General features: G+C 43.4%; 1 protein-coding gene across 2 annotated transcripts in view; it reads right to left on the minus strand.

Annotated features, from left to right (window-relative positions):
- Nucleotides 1–496: 496 nt before the first annotated feature.
- The window catches only part of IGF1R (insulin like growth factor 1 receptor), a 155,738-nt gene continuing 134,781 nt past the window's right edge, over nucleotides 497–21,453 (minus strand). For both annotated transcript variants that reach the window (XM_066592847.1, XM_066592846.1), the window contains exons 16-21: nucleotides 17,780–18,009; nucleotides 17,557–17,667; nucleotides 8,253–8,412; nucleotides 7,427–7,556; nucleotides 7,162–7,296; nucleotides 497–2,118 (exon numbers count right to left, since the gene is read on the minus strand). In XM_066592847.1, coding sequence (XP_066448944.1) covers nucleotides 1,752–2,118; nucleotides 7,162–7,296; nucleotides 7,427–7,556; nucleotides 8,253–8,412; nucleotides 17,557–17,667; nucleotides 17,780–18,009 — 1,133 coding nt within the window. In that variant the 3' untranslated portion in view covers nucleotides 497–1,751. The remainder of the gene's footprint in view (nucleotides 2,119–7,161; nucleotides 7,297–7,426; nucleotides 7,557–8,252; nucleotides 8,413–17,556; nucleotides 17,668–17,779; nucleotides 18,010–21,453) is intronic.

The raw sequence follows: 21,453 nt of genomic DNA on the forward strand, positions 1-21,453 counted from the left end.
TTTTTGTTTGACGCATTGCATTACGACAGAATGGTCGCTGTGTGAGGAAATAAGAGAGACATAGGACAAAAAGTTATACACTGTATCATAAGACACTTTTCTCGGCCCCTCCACCCTTCCCTAGACACCTGTAGGAAACATCTAATAAAAAGAAGAAAAAAAAACAACAACGTACACACAAAAAAAGGCATTAAACAAACAAATGGATAATACTACATGTTCATTTGTGGGAGGTGCACAATGTGAGGGGGTGGGGTGGGGGCGTTATGTGTTGAAGTGGCGCAGAAAAATGCAATGATCCAAAATCATCCCATCCCAGTAGATGGAAATTTCTAGCAAAGTGTGTGTGTGTATGTATATATATATATATATATATATATATATATATATATATATATATATATATATATATATATATATATATATATATATATATATATATATATATATATATATATATATATATATATATATGTGTGTGTGTGTGTGTGTGTATATATGTGTGTGTCTGTGTGCCCTGTGAAAAGAGAAGCGGCTTTGATAGCAACATGAGGAGATGAAAGAGTAGACCTGAAGGTGCATTTTTTTTTGTAAGTTTTTTTTTTTCTATCATATATTAAATACACAAAAGATAAAGAAAAAATAGCAGCCTTTTTCTGTACAGACATAGATGAATATCTGAACCATAAAAAAGTTATAAAAGGGACACAAAATGTGTATGTAAATGACGCTATGACCTCACATTGAACTGTAAGGACCTGTTTTTTTTGTTTTTTTTTTATAAATTCATTGCAAGAAAGAAAAAGAAAAAAAAAATACCCCTTTTCGCCCCCAACCCAAAAAAAAATAAAAATTTGTATATACGTATGAGGTGCAAGAAAGTAAGTTAAGAGATGTGGAGATGGCTGGCTGGGGTTTGCAGGAAAGTCACGTTCTAAGATTTCCAACACAAACAGAAACTCAAAATTTCACTTAAGATAAGCCTCCCCATCTGTTGTTTACCTGGATACACACAGCCTTCTATCCAATTTCATCGCTGTAGCCTCTGAAAAGCAGAGTCTTGCACTTTACTGTAAACCCCTGCCTGCGTTTTCTTTGTGATGTGATATTTTGCCAGTTTTCTCCAGAATGTACATTACACATATTTATATATTTACAGGATTATTCCACTTCCTACCTCATCACACGCAAAAAGCAAAAAAAAAAAAACTAAGAAAATGCTTAATTTAGATAGCAAGTTCCCCATTAGACAAAAATAAAAGAAGAGCGCATGGGTTTGTGATATGAAAAGGGACTTCATCCATCCACACTGTCCATGCTGTAACAAACAAAATAATCTATTTGGCAAAGACTGTCAGAATTAAATAAATTTCTGGGTTGCATTATGCTTTCGATTTCCTAGTCTTTCATAGAATGGGCCGAACGTAAAAAGAAAAACAAAAAACAAAAAAGTAGGTTTGTTTGCCTTGCTCTGGCCCAAAACTTGGTAGGAAAGAAGAAGTGCTTTCATCCTTGTTGTGTGAGAGCAGGAACCGGCTTACTGTGACACACAGTTAAGAGGGGGCACTGGCCTGACGTACCATGTCCTCCAAGTACACCAGTGCCAACTTGGTAGGCCGCTGAAGCCCGACCAGAAGAAAAAGTGGATTAGCGTTTGCACGGATACGGAGGGAGCCTCCCGCGTGTTTAGTCTTAGATGCACACGAGGGGCCTAGAACTTTTAAAAGTTTTCGTCAGACCTCAAACCTTGATCAGCAGGCTGAGGACTGGGGGAGAGGTAGTGCCCTCTCGTTCTTGCGCCCCCCGTTCATGTGTGCATATGGTTGCCTCTCGTCAAAGCTGGCCCTTAAGACAACTACACCTGGGCCGTTCTCAGCCTTGTGTCCCACGAGATGCTCAGATGTCTGCAGGGTACATGATGGATCCAATGGAATGCTCTCCATGTTCTCTGCCTCCAGGTCCAATTCCTCTGTGTCTGGAGGTTTGTTCTCCTCGCTGTAAAAAAACGAAACTTCTCTGAACGCTGGATCGATCTCGTCTTTAATGCTGCTGATTATTTCCAGGAATGAGGGCCTCATTTTAGGGTTGTATTGCCAGCATAGGCGCATCAACTCAAACCTAGGAGAGAAGAAAGGGAAAAAAAAAGACAAGACAAGAGATTAAAGGACATTGCAATATGACACAAAATGGGATTTTTGTGCATTTTACTATCAAAACTGAGAAACAGAAATACTCCATTTTCCCAGGTTATCAGTCATGTTAACCATCTTGTGTCTGGAACTAAGAAAACTGACTGCAGCTAGACCGTCTTTTGCCCTGTCTACATTAAGAATCAGAGATTGTTAAGAGTGTTGTCCCACTTCTAGATGTTTTACTGCAGGAAGCAGACAGCTCCATACATTGCACAGTGGCCCAGGTTAGTATTGCAGGTAGAGTCATATTGAATTGAATGCGAGTCCCATTCAATTGTCTTGCAGTACCAACCCAGGCCTCTGCGCAATGTATGGAGCTGTCTGCTGCAGCAAAACATCTAGCAGTGGGACAACCCTTTAAACACAGATCTCAGCCATTCACCAACTGGAAATCGAACAAATCAATAGGAAACGAACGCCTGTATTCCCTGCAAGACTCTGGTTTCAGAATAATCATCAATCCTGTAAACTGACAAATAGTCGGGGCAAGATTATCTCCTGTTTACTTGCATTTATTTCTAAATTTAGTGAACTGTCTAATGCAGGAGTAGCCCTTTAAGGACACATCCACAAAGAGAAAATCCGCAGAATTTACCTTCCCTGGGAAGTCACTATTATGGCCCTCTCTGCCTCATAAATAGAGACAGATGAGTGTTGGCCATTTATTACTCATTCCCAAAGCTAGATTCATACACGCAGTTTCTGGTGCAGTTGTTGATGCAGTATTTTGAGCCAAAGTCAGGAGTCAATCGAAAAAAAGAATAAAGGTAGAACATATCCTGTCTTCCATCTACTTGTGTTGCCTAAGAAACTAATGTGTAAATCCAAGCCTAATACTTCTATCATTCACAATTCCTATTCTCACTGTAGCAGCCTGACTGCAATGTGGTACTACAGGTGCAGCAGAGTTTGCGATTGAGTTTTAACGCTTTGCGATATCGCGTTAACCTTTACAAAGGCTTTTCTTAGGTCAAGGTGAAAATTAGCTTTTTCACGGCTCACAATAAGAATTTTTTGAGACAAGTTATGGCAAACAAGTTAAACTCTGCTACATCTGTATTTATAGTAGCCTACAAAAATATAACTGACCCCTTTATGGAAGAAGTACATATATGTAACACTCAACAATGCAGCACATGTTCTGGTTCCTGATGCAGCACACCCAGTCTATTCCCACCAAGGGCGCCTCTTCCTGTAATAGTTGCTCTTAAGCACAGGATCTCTCCTCTACCCTTGCGGCCCCTTCACGTGGGGTCCGTGCTGGGGAATCAGGTCTGAGCTGGGAAGCCAGACGTCTGACGTGCACACAGAACTCTGTCACTTGACGCTCCCCGAGCCATTCCGGACTGACCATGCTTCCAGCTCTTGCCATAAATGGGATGCTTTTTAATCCCCCTCTTCCCCTCCCGTGTGGATTTAATACCTTGTTTACTGAATCTCAAGGAGGAGCTGCCTCGTGCACGGAGGGAAGGAATCATGTGCTCACCAGCACACCAGAGCCCCATTTGGAGGATGGATATCTTTCTACCTCCGATGTGTTTACAAAAAAGCAAAACAGAAAAAGCTTGTACACAGGAAATCCAACGAACGGCGACTGCACATGTGGTCCAGAAGTAGAACAAGCATCGTGGCAATTCACTTCGCAATAGCTATGTGGTTCCACCACAACGGTAACAGCAAGGATTTGCAATCACATAGGGTTCTTGTTGACTGGGAGGGGGTCTACTGCCACCTTATAAAATAATAGCCCCTTCTATAGTCTATTAGATATTTTAGACTGCCATGACTGAAGGTGCTCTATACTCCATGCCGTCGGAAAGAAAGAGGCTCATATGCTGTTTTTGCAAATAGACCCTGTGTCAGGAGTCACACGTCTCAATAATACTAAAGGGCCTTTTACCTGAGCAGCATATGGACAATGGACAAGTTTAGAGGAGCATCGTTTGTCACTAAATTGTTGAGGATGGGTCCAAAAGGTCTCGTGTTATATTGGTTGGTGCTTTTAATTGGACAGGGGATGCCCCTTCGGAGCAGGATGTGCACCTTCTTTGAGAGTGCAGACTGAAGGCCCGAAGAAAGAGCAAGTCCTGTATTGAAATGCGTCCAATGAAAGGCATCAACCATCTACCGATGCTGTGGTTGCTCTGCCAAGCAGCGCCATGAATTCCCCTGCTTTTCTTTTGTTGCGTTGGATCTACTAAGGCGGTTTTCTGCTCATCCGTCCCGAGAGGCTGCAGCAACTGATAGGTATTATTAACAGTGATGTGCTGCCAACAACAACAGAACTATATGTTTCCGAGCGATTCCACCAATGATCAATACAGTAACACTGATTGTTCCGTGTAAATGGAGCTGATGAGCACCAGTCGGCGCTCGTTACTGGCAGAAAGTTTGCCAGTGTAAAAAAGGGTCCTTAGAATTTAGCGCAATGGGGTCTATTTGTTTGGAGAACTAGAAACAGCTACGTTACATTCCGACTTAGTGATGCAGGTCCGGCTGCTATAGAACTCAACTACTAATCACCTACCCATCGCTAATGTATTCCGTATAGGAGTGTAATGCAGCAAGCAAATTACCCATCCCGGACGTAATGTAAGCGAAAAGAAACTTGTCGCAACTGTGATTCATGACAAGCGATTCTCCGGATTAAGGACAAAGCGATGACCCCAACCATAGAATAAAGCGTAGCGAGGTTTTATGGGAATCCCCTAAAGGACAAGTTAGAAAGGCCTCCCCCATGTCTGGCCTCTTTAGAAACGTCCCATGATACTCATCTTTCAATTGCAGCGAGCACAAAAACAAACAAACATGTTTTGCAGGCGGCTCACACCACATCTGATAGTGAGCGATCACTGGAGCTCGTAGCAAAAGAAAATGCCCCGTCAGTAGATGGGAGGATGAACTGAAACAGTCATTTACAGAGTGCACAGACTATGATATCAATTATAGCAAGACTTCCCAGACTGTATTGATCCAGCGAGGGGCCAGGGCTTCTAATGCAAATAATCCAGCCACATAAAAGGCGTTCCACCATAACCCTAAACAGCAGATGCACTTCAACAGACACACGTGTGGGTGCGCATAATGCAGTGTTAGCCTCATTCCACACAAGCGCATTTTAACATGTCTGTAATATGAACATTGGTTTGATTTTCTACTGGGGAAATACAGATCAGTGTTTGCCCAATAGAAGGCGATACCAATTAATGCTAATATGGAGGCAAAAATAGACAAAAGTGGCGCATGATACTTTTTGAAACACGGATGTGAAAAATACAGCCATGTAAATAGATACATGGATTTATATTAGCTCTGTATGACGGCCTGTATGAGCTAATAATGAGTGAAATATGGTCCTGTGAAAGCGGTCTTATAGCATTATCTGCCTTCTCTTAACTACAGCATAGCCCACCTCAGGCACCGAGCCCGGGGGCTGCAAATGAGGACGCCGTAAGTTTCTTCACAAAGGAGCGGAAAATATGCTCATGATAACGGCTGTATGATATTGATAGTTTGTCAATTCAGATCGTGAGCTCAATCAAACCTGATCAAGTATCAGAACAGCATATAAAGCCAATATTCTAACTCTTGTGGTGCATCAGAAGGATTTCCGATGTGTACCTGGTGTACAAATATTGATGGGTACCAATTTATAGGCACTGGGAAATCACATAATATACAAGGGATCCAAGAGAAGAAGTGAATAGTGGCAGCATACGGGGAGATTTCATAAAAATGAAAAAAACTTTATTGCTTCATAACCAATCCATATAAAGTGGGGAAGCTACGTTTCGGCCCACAAGAAGCCTTTTTCAAGCTACTTTCTTTCTTCTGGATAGAATATACAAGGGAGTCAATTAAGAAAAAAATTGCAATTCGCACCGTTTACATTTTTTCTATTGGATGGCTCTGTATAGGCTATGCTCCTTTATACAGAAATAACAGGAAACACATTACATATACACATGGTAAAAGGTCAAGTTCCCTGGTGCAAGTACCGAGTCATGACAAACCCCTTGGGTAATGTCACATCGTGGCATTTTCCAGGCAGACCGTTTTTGTGGGGGTGTTTTGCAATTGCCTTCCCCAGTCATCTCTTTACCCCCCAGTAAGCTGGGTATTCGTTTTACCAACCTCGGAAGGATGGAAGGCTGAGTCAACCTTGAGCCGGCTACCTAAACCTGCAACCTTCAGGTCGTGAGTGAGCGCTTAAGACCACATTTCTGCGCCACACAAGGCTCATAAATAGAGATGAGCGAGTATTCTCACTAAGGCACATTACTCGAGCGAGTAGTGCCTTAGCCGAGTATCTCCCCGCTTGTCTCTAAAGATTCGGGGGGAGGAACGGAGGGGAGATCTCTCTCTCCCTCCCTTGGGTTGCATTCACAGAGTGCGATTTTGTAATAGTTTTTACATGCAACTTTACAGCCAAACCTAATAGTAGATTCTTGTGTGAGGAGAGCCCAACGCAGCGCTGCATTCTTCCGTTTCTCCCATGCAAAATGCATTCAAAATCTGTAGTGTGTGGCCAGGTCTTACCAATGTACTGATATATTACTTATGTTTATATAATTTTGGCGGAGAATACCAGAAACACAGGTCATTTAAAGCATGTGCACTGTAAATACGAAGTACTATATGTATAGCTGCTGCCACGAGAGGGCAGACCGTTGTATCTAAAGAGCAGCTGTAGCGCCTGTTCTATTAGCTGCGCTAATTTGTGCCCCTCCCAGGTATCTGCTGCATAAGAAATTGCAGACAACAAGAAATCGTACTGACCACCTGAAAGTTGCATAACTTTTCAGGGTAGTCTAATTAGATTTCCATGAGAAAACCCTTTAATAGCTGTACATATAATGCAGCTGCAATACTGACTATATACGTTATAAATATATGCTGATCCCTGGATGCCATCTCCTCAGTGAACCCTTTCTAACACCTGGAAATAAAGAAAGAAGAAGCGACATACAGCATATCTGGGCAGTTATCTGGCTTCTCTAGGAGACCTCCTTCCATGACAAACCGAAGGACCTGCTCATTGGACATGCCGTGGTACGGCTGCTCAGCTAGTGTAGCTATCTCCCATAACACGACACCAAATGACCTGCAGAGATGAGAGTGGAAGAAAGTAGAGAAGTTAGAATTAAAATTTTAGTGTGAATTTTAATTCAGATTTTTTTATGATTTCACTTCCAAGTCAAGCTACCGGGAATGTATGCAATACTTCTAATTACCAGACATCAGAGTGAGTGGTGAAGACACCGTCCTTGAGAGATTCTGGGGACATCCAGCGCACTGGAAGGAGGCCTTTTCCTCCCTTTCGATAATAATCTGTCTCATAAATGTCTCGGGTCATTCCGAAGTCTGGGGGGGAAAGAAGCAAATACAAAATTATGATTAAAAGGAACAAACAAAACCAATGTTCCCTAAGTGTTGAGGCAGGGAAGATAATAGGCTAAGAAGAAACAAGGACATACAAGTAATTAGTAGTCATCATCTATGACCTTTCACACAGGCCAAATATTGGGACAATTTCCTTATTTCCAAACAATTTCTAACAATAACTGAAAGACCCTTTGGTTGTCTTGATCTTAATTGAGGGGTCTGTACACAAGGAGAGTCCATACACAATGAGCACAGAGCAACCCAAGCCCAACTCTAGAAACATTATTTCCAGTTTTTGTAGTTCTACTTCTACATGGGACAATGGATTTACTTCAGAAAACATGTACTTAGAAGAGTCTTCCGACCTTTAGACTTGTGGATATTCCCACCTATCTCCAGAATTGATGTCCCCAGGCAGAGAATGAAATTAGGAGAGGCCATACATGTCCACAGCTCTCTGCATTCACTTCTATGGGAGTTATGGGAATAGAGGAGCATGGCTTGTGAAGGCCACCTCCATAGGCCATGGTCGGCTTTTTCCGTAATGGACACATATGTATAAAAATATGAACACTACATATCCACACGTCTCTTATGCGACCACATACAGTACAAGCAAACTACCCTGGTCTACCATTGCATTTCTTTTAGTAAAGGAGATTTATATAGGTTTACCTCCGATTTTGACTGTGAAATCTTCAGACACCATGCAGTTTCGGGCTGCTAGATCTCTGTGAACAAATTTATTTGCATTGAGATATGCCATCCCATCTGCAATTTCCCCTGCCATCTGGATCATCTTCTTCAAGGAAGGAGGCGGCTGCCCAGGGTTAGTCTGAAATGGAATAGAAGAGATGGCCAGGTATAAATATGTGCACACATCTCTGCTTTCTGGCATCATAATGAGAGGGTCTACAACAGGTTACACAAATTACTGCTGCTTGGGAAATAAACATCAGTTTCCAAAAATGAACGCGGAGGTCAGATAGTCTATCAATAATTAGCAGAAGAAGAATAGAGATGTGACTGAAATACCCAAAACGATAACTAGACAAACTTCCAGCCTCTTGGAACCACTTTCAGATACCCGAAACCCATAGTGATGGACATCAAATTAACTCAGTGGGTAGCACTGTTGCCTTCCAGTGCTGGGATCCTGGGCTCAAATCCCACCAAGGACAATATCTGTATGAAGTTTGTATATACTCCCTGTGTTTGAGTGAGTTTGCTCCAGGTACTTCAGTTTCCTCCCATATTTCAAAAACATACAGATTGGGGATTATCATCTATATTCACCTAGGTGAACAGAACCCAATCTCAAGTGATATAAAGTGCTGCGTAATATGCATGCCCTATATAAAAGGTGATCATTATTACATATCGAATATAAAAAATACATGGATACAAGTGCCCATCCAATATAACAGATGGATCTTCCTCTATGCTTATGCAGCCTTACAGAGCGCTAAAACTTTCAAATTGGCCCAGATGAAACATTGCTAAACTATGAGCACCTAGGAACAATCTATCCCAATCGTTAGGGGTATGTACAGTATTTTACATCTACCGTAATAATAGGAGAGCACATAAATCCACATGAATATTTTTCAAGGTAAAAGTCAGGAACACAATGTTCTCTCCTGTCTGCTTCCACCAAGTATCACTGTGGAAACACAGTATGCTGGAAGCTAAGCTGAACAGATTTGCTTATTACATTTGAACTTCTCAATTTTAAAGTACAACTAACACCTTATATCGTATACATAAAAAAAAATAAAAAATGGTATGGACCTTAGACGGGAGTGCTTTCATATACTGTAAATTAAAGTGTTGTCCAGTTCCAAACTAGTCAACAATAGTAGATTGGCGGGAGTCTGTCACCTGAAATCCCCGCAGAAGAGAAGTTCTGAGCCAGTGCACATACCCACTGAGCTGAAGTTCTCATTTACTTCATGGCCTGTAATACCAAGCTTGGCCACTGCAGTAGAAACAGAGCTGTCTACTTCCTTCACGAGTGCTCCTGCCCAGCAAACAGCTGATCAGCGGGGAAATCCTTGGTGTCAGAACCCCACGATCTACTATTGAGAACCTATCCAGACAACAAGATGGTTGTGTACTATTGAAGACTGGCAATCAATCGTTCACAACTGGACAACCCTTTTAAAGCAAGCCATGGGCATGAAATGTAATAGAGTTGGTCCTCCAACAGGACCCATGATAGTTAATGTTATAAAAAAAAATAGGAATAGAGATCTAGCAACGTTTAACTTGACTTCAATAACATTCTATGACGTTCCCTCCTCTAAAGCCATTGAAAAGTTATTGTTGTATTAACACAGCAAACGTAATTGAAAAGCTATTGAACTTACTAATAAACTGTGGTACAGGAGGTTATCATAACACGGTAAGAGTCCAGTTAAACTGTGCTACATCTGTATAAGCACAGACAAGAAATCATCAAATGCAAAAACAAAGAACGCCTCCGTCTACTACCTTTGCCCTATTGCATGTTAACTAGTTGTGGTTGGTATGTTTGTGAAAGAGTTAGGCAAGGAAGTAACAGTCCTAAAGGGCTTGTCAGCTTAAGGCTGGACACCCACTGGCGTTTTATTCTCTTTTGCGCTGCGAGAGCAAGTGAAAACACTTGCAGCACAAGAAAGACACCGGGATGAGGCCGGGATATCGCCAGTCTTTTCAATGGGGCCAGTAGCAGCAGCGCTAGTCCCATTGAAAAGATAGGTAGAATACCGCGGACTTCTGCCATAGCTATCACAGCTGTGGCAGGAGTTTCCTTCATCCCCGTGGAGACCGCGGGGATGAAGGAATCCTCTGTCACAGCTGTGGCAGAAGTGCAGCATGCCTTCCCATTGCTTTCAATGGGATTGGCACTGCTGCCGGTCCACTGAAAATAGTGGTTTGTGGCAAACCCCGCAGTATGATTTTCAGGGAAGGGCTTGAAATATAAGCCCTTCCCTGAAAATCATCATTAACTGGTAAAAAAAAAAAAAAAATTACTCACCTCTCCGCCGCTCGGACGCATCCTCCGGCTGGCTCCCCGATTTAAAAATCCCCGCCTACTGAAAGGGCTGTGCTGATTGGCTGAGCGCTAAGCCAATTATAGCTAGAGCTTAGCTATTCATTCATGAATAGCTAAGCACTAGCTGTAATTGGCTGAGCGCTCAGCCAATAGCTAAGCACTAGCTGTAATTGGCTGAGCACTCAGCCAATCAGCACAGCCCTTTCAGGAGGCGGGGATTTTTTTAATACCCGCCTGCTGAAAGTGCTGGACAGCAGTGTCGGGGAGCCAGCCGGAGGACGCGTCTGAGCAGCGGAGAGGTGAGTAAATCTTTTTTTTTACTTTTTTTAACCAGCTTTTGATGATTTTCAGGGAAGGGCTTATATTTCAAGCCTTTCCTCGAAAATCATACTGCGGGGTTTGCCACAAACCACAGCACTTTTTCCACAGCTGTCACAGCTGTGGCAGAGGATTCCTTCAAGCCTGCGGTATTCTCGCTATCTTTTCAATGGGGCTAGTGCTGCTGCCGCTGGCCCCATTAAAAAGACTGGCGATATCCCGGCGTCATCCCGGCTTTTTTCTCACGCTGCGGGACAAGTGTTTTTACTTGCTCTCGTAGCGCAAGAGAAAAAAAAAACGCCAGTTAGACAACCACTATCCATATGTCCTACTGGAGCAGCTCTTCCTCACTGAAGGGACAGACCGCCGATTTCAGTGGGTGGCTTCGCCCTTCAATCAACAGCAAAAACCAAACATTAAATAGTTGTCTTATTGTCCTTGGATAAAGCCTGTGGTCTTCTCTCTTGGTAACACTATGTACCCAAAGATAAAATATTGACCTCCATCATGTGTGCGAATGCAGCAGATCAAGGAGAGTCCATGCACAATGAAGACCCTGACACAAGCACAATCCAGAGCACAGCTTTTAGTTGCAAAGAGTTTAGAAAAGTGTTTGTAACTATTAATAATCCTGTCCGTTAACAATACATGCACTAAATCTGACCAGAGATAATAACCAGCATACAGTTTGTTGACAGGGTGCAATAAAATAATCAATATGTCGCCACTCCCCGCGGCTCTGTGTTACCGCAGCCTGTTCTCTGAACATATAGCATAGGAATTTCGAGTCCTGGTGACGGTAGGGTCACAAACAAATTACAGCCCTTGGAATGTGGAAGGTACTCTCTTGGGCACTGGAATGCAGATAGGCAGACTTAGTTTAGCTAATATTGCCCCTTAACCTTCTCACAATGGTACCTGGCACAGGGATGATTTATTGTCTGGGAATAGGTGACACAGGAATGTGGAGAATGAGCTGTCGGATTAGCTTTCAATAATCACCCTCTTCTAAATGAGCAAAGTCCACAGTTGAAATGTGTACATAGGCAGGTTACAAGAACCAAGCAAGATGCTTGACGGGGTACCCAAACTCAACTGGTCTCTGGGGGTGTCAAATCAATATACGTCAGACGCTGAGTAGTTTAAGGCTATATGGACTCCTTTTTTTTTAGTTTCATGTAAGTATTTAGATTGAAGACAATTTTTGCAATAGGGTTTAATTAAAAATGTTGCACTATTTGGCTCCTGCAGCTTCTACATATCCTTGTATATAGCAAACCTTCAGATGCAGAAAGGATCTCCCTTCTGACCAGTGTACTGGACTGACAGCTGGGTCTTCAGTCCTTTTCTCTCCTCTCCTGAACCTTCTTATCAGTAGATTTATAACCGCAAAGAAGATAAACTTTGTTGTTAAATCAGTTGATAAGAAGATTCAGGGGAGGAGAGAAAATCTCGCCCGGCAGTCCAGCACCTGCCAAATAGTGCAACATTTTAGATTAAACCCTAATGCAAAAGGGATTTTCAACCCAAAATACAATCATTTAAGAAAAAAAAATTGCCATTAAAAGGTGTCCATAGCCTTTAACTAGTTTCTGACTACCCATAGACTACAAATGTAGTCAGGGTGTGGTTTAATCTGAGTATTGACAGATTTTGACAATTTAGTTCTTGTGCCATTTTCGTGCTTAAAGAGGTTTTCCAGGCAAATGCTATTGATGACCTATCCTCAGAATAGGTCATCAATAGTTGATCACCAGGCATCTGGAGCTCAGGATCCTCAGCGATCAGCAGATCATCTGGCCAGCTGTCTGTGCATTAGGGCTGCAGCAGAAGTCGCAGAGGTGGCTTCATTCCCTTTCAAATCAATGGGAGTGAGGCTGCCTTTGAGACTACCTGCTCTGACGCCAAATGCAAAGCTAGAAGTGTAATAAGCAGCTTCGCTGCCAACCGATTTCCATGGGAGTGAAGCCGTCCCTGAGACTTCCTGCTCCAATCCCAATGCACTGAAAGGTGGCCAGATGATCAGCTGATTGCCGAGGATCCGTGGCAGAAGATCCCTGGCAATCAATGATGACCTATCTTGATGATTTCATTAATGGTATTTAAAATTAAAATTTTCCCAACTCAAAAACAGACTGCGGACAATTTCATGGGAGGCCAATTAGCCTATCGGTAGGTTTTTGCAGTATGGAGTAAACCTGATCAAAGAGAAACACTGTACAGTAAACTAATTCTGATTTTATAAATAGGAGATCTTTATTCCGGTAGATGAAGTGAACACCAGTCTCCCAAAACATGTTGCAGTACTCCTAGCATCATTAACAAACTAACTGCTAACGGAATAACTTGATTCCCTCCTGTTAATAAGATCACTGTCATTCATCACCAACTGGAGATAACCCTGTGCCGGTTGATGGAAGCAGAACCAGATGGCTTCTAATGCCTTTATGTCGGTCCAAGGTATAAACTAGGAAAAAAAATAAAAAATCCAGACACACTTGTGCAATTCCAAAGTTCTAAGACATTTGGGACCCAGACTATAACTCCAAGGTATTCACCCACTGGTTTTCAGCTTTTTAGCATTCCTGCACTGAACTCTCCTCCTCTCAAATATATCCTGAATGAAGCAGCCAGGTTCATCTTTCTATCCAACCACTTACACTGATGCCTCCTCTCTGTACCAGTCACTACACCGATGCCTCCTCTCTGTACCAGTCACTACACCGATGCCTCCTCTCTGTACCAGTCACTACACCGATGCCTCCTCTCTGTACCAGTCACTACACCGATGCCTCCTCTCTGTACCAGTCACTACACCGATGCCTCCTCTCTGTACCAGTCACTACACCGATGCCTCCTCTCTGTACCAGTCACTACACCGATGCCTCCCCCCTGTACCAGTCACTACAGTGATGCCTCCTCCCTGTACCAGTCACTACACTGATGCCTCCTCCCTGTACCAGTCACTACAGTGATGCCTCCTCCTTGTACCAGTCACTACAGTGATGCCTCCTCCTTGTACCAGTCACTACAGTGATGCCTCCTCCTTGTACCAGTCACTACAGTGATGCCTCCTCCTTGTACCAGTCACTACACCGATGCCTCCTCCTTGTACCAGTCACTACACCGATGCCTCCTCCTTGTACCAGTCACTACACCGATGCCTCCTCCCTGTACCAGTCACTACACCGATGCCTCCTCCCTGTACCAGTCACTACACCGATGCCTCCTCCCTGTACCAGTCACTACACCGATGCCTCCTCCCTGCACCAGTCACTACAGTGATGCTTCCTCCCTGTACCAGTCACTACAGTGATGCCTCCTCCCTACACCAGTCACTGCAGTGATGCTTCCTCCCTGTACCAGTCACTGCAGTGATGCCTCCTCCCTGTACCAGTCACTACAGTGATGCCTCCTCCCTGTACCAGTCACTACAGTGATGCCTCCTCCCTGTACCAGTCACTACAGTGATGCCTCCTCCCTGTACCAGTCACTACAGTGATGCCTCCTCCCTGTACCAGTCACTACAGTGATGCCTCCTCCCTGTACCAGTCACTACAGTGATGCCTCCTCCCTGTACCAGTCACTACAGTGATGCCTCCTCCCTGTACCAGTCACTACAGTGATGCCTCCTCCCTGTACCAGTCACTACAGTGATGCCTCCTCCCTGTACCAGTCACTACAGTGATGCCTCCTCCCTGTACCAGTCACTACAGTGATGCCTCCTCCCTGTACCAGTCACTACAGTGATGCCTCCTCCCTGTACCAGTCACTACAGTGATGCCCCCTCCCTGTACCAGTCACTACAGTGATGCCCCCTCCCTGCACCAGTCACTACACAGATGCCCCCTCCCTGCACCAGTCACTGCAGTGATGCCTCCTCCCTGTACCAGTCACTGCAGTGATGCCTCCTCCCTGTACCAGGCACTACAGTGATGCCTCCTCCCTGTACCAGGCACTACAGTGATGCCTCCTCCCTGTACCAGGCACTACAGTGATGCCTCCTCCCTGTACCAGGCACTACAGTGATGCCTCCTCCCTGTACCAGGCACTACAGTGATGCCTCCTCCCTGTACCAGGCACTACATCGGTTGTCAGTCACAATAGAATACAATTTAAAACTCCTCACTGTCATTCATAGAGCTCTCTACAATGCTGCACCTCCCTCATATCTGTCTACCACTCTACCAGTTTTCTCCGTTCTGCTAATGCTCCTAGACTAACATCCTTCATAATCTGAATCTCCCATTTCTGTTTTCAAGACTTTTCTCGAGCTGCACCAGTTCTCTGGAATGCGCTACCCTGACAATAAGGTTAATTGTCCACAGTGTTAAGCATGCCCTAAAAACACATTTATTTTGGTAAGCCTACCACATTCCCCAATCTAACTTGTGTTTACCCTTTCTACATTCTCCTTCATCCTACTGTATCCCCCACACTCTAGTCACCCTATTGCATTTCAAATCTGAATATAAAGATACCAGCTTGGAACTGGTTCATAACAGCTTATACTACCCTATCCAGAAAAAAAAAGCCTGGTCCATTGTATAGAACAAGCATTGTTACATCCTCTGTCACCCCTATTTCTTCATAGATTGTAAGCTTGCAAACATGGCCTTCATGCCATTATTTATGGTTTCTTATTGTTTACAGTGTCTGGATTTTGTCCGTACATGTACCCTTCGAGTTTTAAAGTGCTGTGGAATAAACTGGTGCTATATAAAAAGTTATCACCCCCAATTTAATAAGATGCTTGTTTTTTTTCGGTTGCGATCTTTTCGGCCATTCGAGTACTCTGTGACAGTGACTGGGAGAATATGCATACGATTCCCTGAATCCATTTGGTTGCTCCTGTCTGCTCATCGTAAGTATAAACCAGCTCAAAAGAGGCACTGGAGGCCGTGTCGGGAGATCAGACGCTTTAGTCCACATGACAACATACAGAAAAGGATGTTTCTGGGCAGTGAATTTATATTTCTAAACAACTAAGATAAAAAGTAACATCTTCCTTCATAGATGACTCTTGATTTCATTTCCTTTCCCAAAGAACACAGAAGCCTGTGCAACTTATTCCTCATCGGCAGCTGCTCTTCCCCCTTTCCTGTTTACTTCCACCTGCATCACTTAAATGTCAGCAAATAGCTGTGTTCCAGATGTAACAGGCCTGTGACCCCATAAACATGCTTTCAATCAATCAAGAAAGATTCCTCAGGAATGGTAAAATATACTGGAAAATAGAATGGGTTCATCCAGAAGTATCCAGTTCTGGAGCAAAATGCCAAGCAGAACGTTTCTCATGTTCAGGCCTCTTGTGTATAGCCATGTTCATGTTCACTGTACCTCCGCATTTCTAGGATTCCAAGTGGGAATGAACATAGGCATTTTATGTCAGATTGCATTGCTTCTAGGGAAGAATACACTTTCCTAACCGAAAGTAATTGGACATTCGAGGAAGAATCAAAAGTAGTATTAATTTCCATGTTTACACATTGGCCCTAATGACATGGGATACTGTCCGTGGCATACCTTCTAATAATGTCCATTCATCCTGAAAACATCTGGCAAGGACTCTCAAAGATGATGCATCGGCCCGTCTACAATGCTGCAAGGAGCGTCATCACTGGACAGTTCGGCAATGGAGGAACGTTCTATGGACTGATGAATCACACTAGTCCATCTTCAAACCAGATGGACATACCTGGGTGTGGAGGAAGCCTGGGGAACGCCCTTTGCCAGAGTATATTGTGCCAAGTGTAACGTATGGTGGAATTTATGTAATGGTCTGGGGAGGTTTTACGTGATATGGTCTCTGTCCATTGGTTGAAGTGACAAGAGGTGTACCTTGTCATTCTACATAATGATGTGCTGCTGATAATGTGGGAATACTCTGGGAATGGTCAGCAATACTTCCAACAGGACAACGTGCCTCGTCACAAATCCAAGGCTGCTTTATATTGGTTTGAGGATATGGATGCAATTTGATTGGACTGGCTGCACAGCATCCCAACCTGCACCCTACTGAACATCTTTGGGACAAACTGGAACTTCGGATCAGGGTATATGAACAGCGTCCATCTTCTTTGAGGAACTCGCCAGATGTTTCCAGGATGAATGGAGTGAAATACCAGATGAAGTGTATCAGACTTTAGTAGAACGTATGCCATGTAGAGTATCCCATGTCACTAGGGCCAAAGAAGCCTCAAAGTATAAACATGTGTAAATAACTACTACTTTTGATTCTTGCTCAGGTGCTCAATTACTTTTGGTAGGATTGTGTATTATGCCATGCAGCGGCACACAGATCCTGCTGTTGCGCAGCACAGGGATTTCATGTGCTGCTATACAGCCCCTGCCGTGTGAATGAGCATTAAAACTTACAAAGAACATTAGTGTCAACAGGTTCTAGTTTCCCAACTGCAAACAGACAGTCGGCTATATTACTTCATTCTATAAAATTTGACCTATCTACATAGGACGATTAAAGATTGGGTAAATGTGTAGGAAGAGGTGTGGCTCACTGACGCTACCGACGCTATTTTACTGTTTACGATCATAAAAACACAGAATCAGGCAGGGACATTCTTGCTGAATACTGCACTATGGTAGCATAGTTTTTCTACTGACCTCTGCATCTGGTCTTAAAGATCTCAAATAGCTTTTGAGGTCTCCTCGAGTCATTAACTCCATGATGACAAGAGTTGGTTGGCCTTGAGAGACAACGCCTAACAAACGCACCTAAGAAAGAAGAGAGAAAAAAACATAGTAAAATATGAGAACTTATTGGGTTCCCTGTCACATATCACTTTGGCAAATGGCACAACATGCAACAATGGTGGCGTCCACCTACCACATGGTGACAGTTGAATTCCTTCATCACCGAAGCTTCGTTTAAGAACTCAATCCTTTCCCTCATGCTGGCTGCCTCGTTCACAGTTTTTATCGCCACTCTGGTTTCTGCTTCGTCTTTCACCACCCCTTTCGCGATCCCTTCATACACCATCCCAAATGATCCCTGGCCCAGCTCACGGTTCATGGTTATTTTCTCCCGAGGCACTTCCCACTCATCAGGCACATACACTGTGATAAAAGAAAAGGCAACAAGAAATCAAACTCCAGCTTCGAAAGTAGATGATCTCTTCTGATACATTTTGTATACAAGCCACAAGTAATAGCTATTGTTTTCCACATGAGTGATCCAAAAGTCACCAGCATTTACAGAAGGCCCTATACCACAACACTCCAATCAGGAGATTAACATTCATTGCTCAGATAAGATGTTGTGGGTTTGGGCTCATGTCCATAGGTGTTTTTTCACCACGTATTACATGTACATTGCACAGATGTGTGATACGTGGTGAATGGAGGCAATGAAAGTCAATGGACTTTCATTCTGCAATGCATGTGTGTGTATAGGAAAGAGAGATAAATCGCAGCATGCTCTATTTCTGTGCGTATGATATCGCTTCATGGAGGTGAGATTCAAGAACCCTGTAACCGGAAAGTGATGCCGTGATGTGTGGGCGGCCGAGGACAGTGGGAACTGCATCGGGGCTCTGGAGAGCAGCAGGAAGGACCCGGACTGAGCCAGCTGGGTTTACGTATTCCTATTTTTTTATGTAATGTAACTAAAGCTCATTTTCAGGGTAGGGCTTATATTTCAAGCCTTCCTGAAAATCCTGAAAAATCAGGATAGGGCTTATTTTGGGGTGGGGCTTATTTTCGGGGAAACCGTAACATTCTGTTCTCACTTTGTCATTATGGTGTATTGAGTGCAGACTGATGGGGAACAACTTGAAGCTTTTATTTAATTAGTACAAGGCCACGACATAACAAAATATAAAAAAGTGACAGGGTCTGAAGACTTTCCGGACCAACTGTAACTAAAAGTAATTATTATTATTGATTATCGTGTGTGTATTTGAGAGGGAGAGATTAGATGCTACACAATATATTGATGATATATAAGCAATAAAGAATAATCATCAGGTGACAGGTCTACTTTAAGAGTGAGCGCTGATGTAAAACGTACGGTTTTCGCCATAGACGACGGTCAGGAGTCACAAGGAAGCTGTGGCGAGAATACATTTGCTTTCTGGGAAAAAGGCGGAAGGATAGAAAATGCCAATTCTGACCCAGAAGATTTAAGGGGATATGACAGAGGGAGGAGAGTAAATTCTTCAACAGATTAAAGCTCCCTGAGGCTCAGAGAAACCAAAACCCAGGTGGAAAGTAATTACGGGATAAAGAGAAAAAAAAACATTTTTGGAATACATTTTATGGATAATTAATATACACGTGAAGTTTTAGTCATACAGCTCCAGGGTCCGGGTACATCTGCTATGTCTGGTTATAGATACGGGCGCAACCAGGACAGTGCATCTAAGAGAGAACTCCTATGTATTTGCTGCAGTGTAAAGTCACTACGTTGCATCTGGCTACAATAGGCTTGTATGGCTTCTCTTGATTTCCTTTATAACATGCAGATATGCCGGAGTTTACAATGTGCATGTTACAATAGTGCATTTCTATTACACGTTAGGTCAATTTCAGATGACGTTAATACAGCACCCACATTTGGGCCCATATTAGGCTCCGTTCAGAGGATCCATCAGAGGATTCCGTCATGAATGCTGGAAAGAGCAGTGCAACATGCAGTGCTATTTTTTCCAGTAAAATGATAAACACCATGACGAAAACCCGATGTAATCCATGACAGTCAATGGTGTCCGTCGGGCCCTGTTCATGTCCGTCAAAATTCCCTCAAAGCCGTCTTGTGAGGGATAACCGTTGAGTCTAAATCCACAGACATTGTGCAGCTTTCGTGCACAATTCATTCCTCGCTCAATTCTAGTTTTCTTGAATTGAGCGAGGAACTCTTATCAGTGGTGCAGGCTGTTAACACAGTCGGCAGCGCTGATAAGATTCTTTCAGCTCGTGTCCCGCTGGTAATTCACAGCGGGACGCAGGCTGTAAGCACAGAGAACAATACAGCTGTTCCGCATAAGCAAACAGATGTATTGTTCGCCGAGTGATAGCGGCGGTGTGCTGCTCCGCCTGCTACTTAGCTACGCCTGCTACTTTGCTATTATAGACTATGCAAAGATGATCTCTCAAAGCTGTCACTCAAACTATTGTTTGAGCAACTTTTGAGCAATCATCTGTCAGTGTAAATGGGGCTTAAAGAGTTTGGATGCATAAGACAGATTTTGGGAGGAGAGGTAAAACTAAAAAAACGGAAAAATACGGATCAGTTTTTTTCCCATTGATTTCAATGGGTAAAAGAAAAGCAAACGGAAAGACTTTCCTATGTTTCCATTTCTGCAGGTAAAAGTAACGAAAACTCCGCCATACCTAACTGTTGACACAATTCACTCAGGCAAAAGGTGTTTCCCAGGCATCCTCCTCACCCATCTGATGTGAAGGTGGAATAGCGTGATTTGACACTCCATAAAGTGCTATTCCATTATTTAACTACCCAATGACAATGCTCCTCGCACCACTGTAGATGGGGCAGTACATCATGTTTGAGAGAACTCACAAGACACTTGCAGAATGAATGAAGGCAAATAGCAGCTGAAGTACATCAGACATTAGAAGAAAGTATGCCACGGAGGGTATCCAATGCCATTAGGGCCAAAAACGGCCCCACAAAGTATTAACATATGTAAATAAACACTACTTTTGATTCTTGCTCAGGTATCCAACAACATTTGGTAGGATAGTGTATCTTGAAGCATGAGGAAAGGAGGTGAAGCAGTGATGTGCAGCACTGCTAACACTACAGCTTACTACTCACTCTTGCCACTTTTTGCATTATAGGGTTAACCACTGCAAATATGAGAACTAGGTCAACAACCCCCCAACCACTTCATTTAAGGGCCACTCCAGTAAAAAGCAGTTTCCCTGCCCCCTCATCCAATTGCCTGTCACATTATGTAAGTCTCTCTTGTGTATTACAGTCAATTCCATGAAGTGCAACCCCCTATCTGATGCTTATCAGGCACCATCTTGAGGCTGAGATTTTTAACTTTCATTTTCACATCTATCCCATGATACATGAGCACAGCATTAGTTAAGGATAAACCATTCTGATTGCTGGGGGGAAAAGGTTACTTTTCATTACCCTCTATATTCACCTAAATAAGCTACAGCCCATAAGTTTACAGTCAGAAGGTTAAAGGGGTTGTCCCGCAAAAGCAAGTGAAGTTAAACACTTCTGTATGGCCATATGCATGCGCAGACGACCTGTGCGGCGCGAGCACGCCGGAGCGGCCCCATTCAACAGGACAGAAGAGCAGACTGCGCAAGCGCGTCTAATTGAGGCAGAAGAAGGCTTCGGTCAGCGCCATGGAGACGGGGACGCCAACACCGGGGTGGGGGGGTGGGGTGTAAGTATATAACTTCTGTATGGCCAATATTTAATGCATGATGTATATTACAAAGTGCATTTATATGGCCATACAGAAGTGTTTAACTTCACTTGCTTTTGTGGGACAACCCCCTTTAAGCTGTGATCTCCTC

Source organism: Eleutherodactylus coqui, chromosome 2 (genome assembly GCF_035609145.1).
Source record: "Eleutherodactylus coqui strain aEleCoq1 chromosome 2, aEleCoq1.hap1, whole genome shotgun sequence".
In the NCBI taxonomy this organism is placed as follows: domain Eukaryota; kingdom Metazoa; phylum Chordata; class Amphibia; order Anura; family Eleutherodactylidae; genus Eleutherodactylus; species Eleutherodactylus coqui.